This window comes from Telopea speciosissima, chromosome 9 (genome assembly GCF_018873765.1).
Source record: "Telopea speciosissima isolate NSW1024214 ecotype Mountain lineage chromosome 9, Tspe_v1, whole genome shotgun sequence".
NCBI classification, from domain to species: domain Eukaryota; kingdom Viridiplantae; phylum Streptophyta; class Magnoliopsida; order Proteales; family Proteaceae; genus Telopea; species Telopea speciosissima.
Window position 1 is genome coordinate 2,768,416 of NC_057924.1, and position 7,664 is coordinate 2,776,079.

Consider the following 7,664-nt stretch of genomic DNA (forward strand, 5'->3'; position numbering starts at 1 on the left):
GTCAAAACGCGTTGGGTTATAATGTTGACACAGCCTCATCCATGTTACCCCCCTCACAGCTAAATTTTTTGGCTTACCAAGATCATCTCTACTCTACTCTGCAACTGGGTAAGTAAAATTAAATTTTTTAATGGCTCTCATAAGCGTTTAGTGAAATAAATTATCCTCGTCCACGTGTTATAATCATTTTATATCTCTATTAGAATCATAGAGGAGAGGTCGAGAGGATAAGACTTAGCATTTTCCTGCTACTTGTTTTATCTTTTTGGTTCATCTCCTAACCACAACAGCATCTCCAGTTATTCCCGTCTTCTTCACCTCCAACCCTCCAAAGACCCTTTACGTGGAGCTAAACATCGACATCTGAGAGCCTTCAAGGAAAAGAGGTATGTCAAAGTCCCCACTCTCCACTGATTTAAAAAAATATATTTTGAATGAACTCCCTTTGCTCTTATGGTTTCCTTGTCTTTCTGTGTGCTGTGATATTCCTTACAAAGGGTGATTCTTTAATTTCTAGGGTCAGGTGATAAGGGAATCTCCTTCCTCCCTTAAGTTAATTTCATGAGATGGGTTCATTTCTCCATTTATCAGAGAATTAGAGTGGTAATTTGGTTTCTGCGTTTGAAGTTTCAGATGGGTTTGAGGGTTTTAGTTTCTGCTTAGCCACAGATTTATGAGAGGTGAAGTTTTCTTTTGCATCTCAATCTCTGATACAAATTTTTTTTCCCGTTTTTTATTCTTATATCTTCATTCTTTTCTGAAGGGTGTTGGTGGAAAATTCAGGAGTTCTAATTTAAGGTCTTTGATGTTCCCTTTTTACTTGTTAATTACAATTATTAGTGCTTATAATTTTTTCTCCCTCTTTTCTTTTTCTTCGATTTCTTTTGGGGAAGGGGATTGGTGATTTTGTGCTTGAGTTTGGAAAATCAATTTTGAATTCTAGGGTTATGAAATTAACATTTTGAACTTTTCTCTTCTTTGTTCTCCTTCATAAGAAATGGGTTTTTTGTGCAAATTACGGGTCTTGTTGGTAATGTTGCTCATTTTTTCTTTCTCGATGGGGTTAATTTATCAACTCCAGTGGAAATTAGGGTTTTGAAATGGTGCTCCTTCTGAGAGTTTTCCTAGCTAATGAACGCTGCTGGTTGAAGTCTGGCTCCTTTCTTTTCTTTCTCTACCCCCATCAACTTTTCTTGCATCGTCAGTGAAATTTTCTTCGGAAATTAGTTTTGCTCATCATAGGAAATTGTGTCTGAGGACTTATTTTGGAAATCATGAGTCTTCTTCCTTGTAGCATTTGAAGTGTTCTGTTGATTGTTATGCTTGGCTATTTGTACTCTCTTTTCACATGAATTAGGATATGTTTTTGTGACCTCTAATTTCGTTGCATGAGGGTGAAAAATGTTATTTAACCATTGAAACTTACTAGATCTTGTTGGTTTTAAGGATAAATAAGTATTAGAATTGTGGGTTCTGCACTGTTATGTGAATCCTGGGTTGGGAAGAGAGATGATGACATGGAAAAGAGATGATGATACATTAAGCCATCAAGTTGTGTGTGTGCCTTTGGTGGGGGAATGTCTTATCTGGCCGCCTGTCCTGTGTTGATCCTGTTGAAGCGTACCTCTGATTCCCAGGCTGAGTTCTTAATCTTCTAAGTCTACCACCAGTTAGATACCATTTAACTATGAATGGTTATGTTAACGTTTTTCGGTTCTATCTTTGCCATTTATAAATTTCACATCCCAAGCGTTATGGAAATATTACCAGAATTGAGAGTTGATTTCTGCAAGCAATCTTAAATAAAGCCATTCCTCTATATTTTTTCTTTGAAGATCCCACTCCCAATCCCTACCATGAGTGAAACAGTTCTTGGTTTTACATGGTAAGTTAATGTGATTGGATTTATTTTTCCACTTTGAAAAAGCCTTTCTAGTAGAGTTCTATTACTTCCACAAGAAGAAAAGGAGATACGTCTATTGGCTTTTAAGAGTTCAAACTCCTAACTAACTAGCACTGCCTATTAGTATAAAAAAATAAATTCAGGCTAGTTGGCTAATTTTGCAGCGGATACGCGTGAGCAGTTGATTAGGGAATCAGGAACCTAGCCATTTACAGTCGGACTCAATGATGAGTGATAGAATAATAGAATGGCTTCCCTGTCATCAAACAATTCTTGTTATGTCTCTTCTCTCTCCCTTTGCCTTGGAACTCCAATACAATCCTGTTTACCAGAAAGCTATCTTGTATAAAAGTATAAAAGTACCATCCTGTGTCTCCTTGGAAGTTTTTTTGTTTTTGTTGTTGTTGGGGGGGGGGGGAGTAATGCTCTCTCAACCTTTTCATTAGGCCTTCAATAGCCTGTTTCAAGGATGCTCTCTTCTGCCCTAAGCTTCTTTGCAACCTGATATTTTTACTCCTCTTAAAGTGAAATAAACTTCAATAGGAAGGACGAATACTATGTCATGCACCATACAATCCAGGAACCCTTTTTAGCTTGCTAGCCAAACTATCCATCTTTTCCTTTTGTTATTTTCATCTTTCCCAACAAAACACAGAATTTTAAACACAATTCTGTACTTCTGTTTGTATTCTTTCACTTTAATCTTTTTTAAAAACAGAATTTTACTGATATTTTTCATCTTCATTGCAGACGATTTTTCTTTAATTGTTCGTTTGTGGAAGCACAATTGATCTGGAAATTGAAGAAAGAATGGAGGAATTGCTGAATTCAATATTAATATGTTGTGGTTAGAAAAGGTTCATCATGTTACTTGTCAAGGAGACTCAATGACAATCTATTCTGTGTCCATTATTTCAGAAAGAGACAGATAATAACCCACAACCTTTTAACTATGATGAATTCTCAATTTAGGTCTGCCAATGGTTCTGCCGGAAACAACTATCAATATTACAATGGCTTTCCAATGGCTGGGCTAAGTCAATTAGAAGGTTATTCTTCAAGGCAACCTCCTCTTCAACATGGAAGTTCAAGCAGGTCAGACAGGTTTTACTATCAACCTATGCAAGAGGTTGAGACCTGTTGCTTGTCTCCAAATTTCCCAAGTGTAGACCACCTCCTGTGCTCTGATAGTGGCAGCCAATTGAACATCATTCCTGGTGAGAGTTCTCATGAACAGAATTGCATCTTGGAGTCATCCTCGGTAACTGGCAGTTACAATTTTTACAACTCCCCACCTACTGTCAGTTTCTCGTCTAATGGGAGTCCTGTGTCACAGCAAGAATCTCAGTCATACCCAGCAGACTCTCGTCATTCCCCTGACAACAACTATGGGTCTCCAATAAGTGGGTCATGCATAACAGAAGATGTCAATGACTTGAGACACAAGCTGAGAGAACTGGAAACTGTAATGCTTGAGCCTGATTCAGATATTGTGGACAGGGACCTGAAAGAGGTACTCATTGCCTGTGCAAAAGCTGTATCAGATAATGATCTTTTGATTGCAGAATGGTTGATTGCTGAGTTAAGGAAGATGGTCTCGGTTTCTGGGGAGCCAATCCAGCGCCTGGGAGCTTACATGTTGGAAGGGATTGTTGCAAGGTTGGCCCACTCAGGAAGTTCCATTTACAAGTCCCTGAAGTGCAGAGAGCCTGCTAGTGCTGAACTACTCTCCTACATGCACCTCCTATATGAAGTCTGCCCGTACTTCAAGTTTGGATATTTGTCTGCCAATGGTGCTATTGCAGAAGCTTTGAAGGATGAAAACAGAATCCACATTATTGACTTCCAGATTGCACAAGGCAGCCAGTGGATCACCCTTATCCAGGCTCTTGCAGCTCGGCCTTGTGGTCCCCCGCACATCCGCATCACCGGTATAGATGATTCCCAATCAGCTCATGCTCGAGGAGGAGGACTTGAGATTGTTGGACAGAGATTGTCAAGGCTTGCCAAGTCGTGCGATGTTCCCTTTCATTTCCATGCAGCTGCCATGTCTGGATGTGAAGTTGAGCTTGAAAATCTGTGTGTTCATCCTGGGGAAGCTATAGCTGTGAATTTTCCATACATGTTGCACCACATGCCAGATGAAAGTGTGGGCACTGAGAACCACCGTGACCGGCTGCTGAGATTGGTTAAGAGCTTGTCACCCAAGGTGGTGACACTGGTGGAGCAAGAATCGAACACCAATACCACTCCTTTCTTCCTACGATTCCTTGAGACTCTGAGCTTTTATACAGCTATGTTTGAGTCAATTGATGTCAAACTCCCAAGGGACCACAAGGAACGTATAAATGTTGAGCAGCAATGTGTGGCACGTGATGTGGTGAACATCATAGCTTGTGAAGGCGCTGAAAGAGTAGAACGTCATGAGTTACATGGGAAGTGGAGGTCACGGTTCACAATGGCTGGGTTCACTCCATACCCGTTGAACTCATCTGTGAATGCTACTATCAAGTCTCTGATGGAAGACTATTGTGAGAATTATACACTTGAGGAGAGAGATGGCGTTCTCTATCTTGGCTGGAAGAACAGAGTTTTGGTTTCATCTTGTGCATGGAAGTGAATATTGCACTAACGGATGACCTCTGCTTTGCAGTTCTGTGTTCAGGCGATCCAGGTAAAACTTGAAATTATGTTTACTTGATAACAAACATGGAAAGAGTTGGATTGTCTCTATTCTCTGGAACATAGTAATCCATATTAACTCTTCCTGGAAAAGCCATCTCCTGTAATTGCAACTTTTAATATGAGAACTTTTTATAGAGCAATAGCATTTGCATCTTACTTCCAAAAGGAGTATGCTCAGGTAGGGCTGTAATCACCCAATTCACAACCTCAACCCTTCTGCTGTATCTTCAGCGGGTGGCAACGGGTAAGAACAGTCATGGAATAAACCTTACCTTTACTCTCCCTGCCAGGGCGAGTAAGGCGGTAATCGGGGGAATTTCAGATGGGAGGGTAGAAGGTGTGTTTACCCCGTTCCCTACCCGTACCCATTTAGCTAGACAAGTAAAATTTGTCTACCTTTGGCCTTCCCATTTGGCTAAAAAGGCAAGGTCTCCTTACCTTTACCCTTTCTGCCGAGGTCGGTAAAGCGGGTAAAGTGGGTGATGGGAGAAAATTGCCAGCCCTACTCTTCTTTAGTTCTCAACTCATGTAAACACTACTTGTTGAGCTAGGGTAGGGTTAGTGAAACACCTTCAACTGTGGTAAGGGCAAGTCCGGATCCTATCTTTTAATGGCTCTGTTTGGTTAGAGGTGAAGGGAAGTGATGTAAAATTAAAATAACTTAAAAGATCATGGTTCTTTCCTTAGCCTAGCAGAAGTAGGAAAATTCTTGGTTAGTGCATTTATATCTACCATGTGGCAGGTTGGATAGGCTGAAATTTTACCAACTGGCTGACTGCAGGATCTCTTCACATGTTAAGTTTCGGTCTAACTGGATTTTGTGATTGGCAGCGGAAAGAATTGAAGGAATCTATACAAAGGCAGTGTAGCAATCTACCATGTGTTTAGGGTACATCACGTTTGATATATTAAGCGAAAGGGGTTTTTTTTTCAAAAGGGGGAGGATAGAGGATGACACATGCTGGCCACCCTGGTGGCGTGCCCAGCTTTTTCTATTGATAAATATCTCATGTTTCTTAATAATTATGTTTGGAAAACATTATATTTTTTTATTCATATTTTTAGTTTTACCCATAGATATTTGGAGATTTTTCTCTTTCCTCGACAGATTGGTCGCAACACTCAATGGAAAGAGAGAGAAAAACAAGTGTTGGGGGGGGGGGGGGGAAGGATAGAGAGAGAATATACCAAATCATACCTTAATGTATCTTGTTTTCTAGGTCAACTATTTCCGTATTGATGGAAAGAAGTTTCCAGAGTGGTTGTATGGGCAAGGTTGAAAGTATGAAAAAAATATCTCAAACATAATATATAAAACGTGAGATACATCGTTTTAGTTTACCCTAGGTTTAATTTACCTAATAAAAAATAAGTTAAACAAGAAAAGCCAGTATAAAACAAGTATGGATCAAGCCGATCGTGGGTTTCATGTGAGGGGCCTTGGATGGTACTTATACAAAGACATGATCCAGTCTCGTATAAAACTGAGTCTTTAAATAGCAATTTTTATTTATTTTTTTTATTTTTTTTTGGGGAGGGGAGGGTGGTGGTTAATTTAAATGGTAATTAGAACTATTATAAGATTAGAAATGGGATTGGCCAGAAATCACAATAAAGCAAGAGGAATAAGGGGTTCTTGCCGGCAATGCCTTTGATTTCATTTGCGCGAGCAACAGGTCACTGTGTTTTGGGTGTCTTCTGTTAACAGCTGATGGTCCAAGAAGATTTCAAGGGACGAAAATAGCCCCACATCTGTAAATGGTTGACAAGTTAAGATTTTGTAAGGGGGCGGAAATTGTCTGAGTTCTTTAAATAAATTAGGCCGAAAGGCCTTCCCTTTCCCCAAAAAAAATATATATATATATTGTGAAGGGGCGGTTTAAGTCACACTTCTATAGCCTATGGGTTTATTTAGAACATGGCTTTTGATTGTCCATTTATTTTATTCAAAAAAATTCTTTAAATCAAGGGCAAACTGTAAAATGGGGGTTTTCAAAATAATTTTAATGGGAAAGTTTTCATATACGGTCGTATAAACTGTGTATGTGAGAGGGTGAGAGTTTCAAGGCATTAATTAATGGGTGAGGATTTATGATTTTTTCAACTCTTTGTGAGAGACCCTCTCATACACACAGCCGTGTATGAAAATTTTTCCCTAATTTTAAAGTGACTATTATTTTTATGATTTCAAGAATTGGATCGGTTGAATCGTTTAATTTGGACCAAAATCAGCAGTGGCCGATTCCAATTCAAGACATTCTGGAGTGGCCGATTCTAGGGTTTTTGGGTCCAGACTCCAGATTCGGTAGGCTTTAGATATGAGGGGGTGATGAGACTTGCAAGCACTGACGAAACATAAATAATGAGAATATTTAGCTCTATTGCCTTGGCTTTGGTTCCCATATGCCAGATTGATATATCTTTTTCTTTTTTTTGGTAAAAGAATTTTATTAACGATGGAACAATGTTCCAGCAGAATCAAAGTACAAGAGGAGGTTCACACAGGGGGGAGGGGTATGAAGCCAAACATAATGATCTTGTACAGAAGCTCCTAGGGAAGCCAGACCGTCACTGACAGTGTTGCCCTCTCTTAATGGATGCCTGAATTGGATGTCTTCCAAGGAAGGAATCAAGGAGAAGCAGTCGGCTATGATTGTTTTAATCTTCCATGGAATAGCTGTAATAACCTTATTCAAGATGTTGATAACTAGAAGGTTGTCGCTTTCTATGATGATTTTATGGAAGGACAAGGAGATCGCTATCGAAAATCGCACACTGAATTGCAAGAGCTTCAGCAACCAGAGCATAGTTCCTATCAATCCCAACAGCAAAACAACAGATGAAGATTGATATATTGTGGCAATCAAAGTTTTGATACAATCCGAATTGGCATGGCAGTCTTTGGTCATTGTTTCACATGCACTTCGAGTACACACGAATTTACCCTCGTTAAAAGAAGTGTATTATACTAGAAACACAAAAGATAAAGTGATAACTATTTGACGGGAGAAAAAGAGGATGTGTCTTGGTGCAACGGTAAGGTTGCTCCATTGACCAAGTGATCGCAGGTTCGGAG

General features: G+C 39.5%; 1 protein-coding gene across 2 annotated transcripts; it reads left to right on the forward strand.

Annotated features, from left to right (window-relative positions):
• The first annotated feature begins 264 nt into the window (after positions 1–264).
• LOC122640011 (scarecrow-like protein 21) lies at positions 265–4,710 on the forward strand. Of its 2 annotated transcripts, none has more exons than XM_043833087.1 (2): positions 265–386; positions 2,654–4,710. In XM_043833087.1, exon 2 carries the CDS (start codon positions 2,856–2,858, stop codon positions 4,521–4,523), a length of 1,668 nt encoding a protein of 555 aa, XP_043689022.1. In that variant the 5' UTR covers positions 265–386; positions 2,654–2,855; the 3' UTR covers positions 4,524–4,710. The 2 variants fall into 2 exon arrangements, with proteins under 2 accessions (XP_043689022.1, XP_043689023.1); XM_043833088.1 differs by lacking the exon at positions 265–386 and adding an exon at positions 576–680.
• The last annotated feature ends 2,954 nt before the right edge of the window (positions 4,711–7,664 follow it).

Coding starts and splice junctions, on each gene's coding strand:
- LOC122640011 (XM_043833087.1), top strand. CDS start 2,856: ATGATGAATTCTCAATTTAGGTCTGCCAATGGTTCTGCCGGAAACAAC.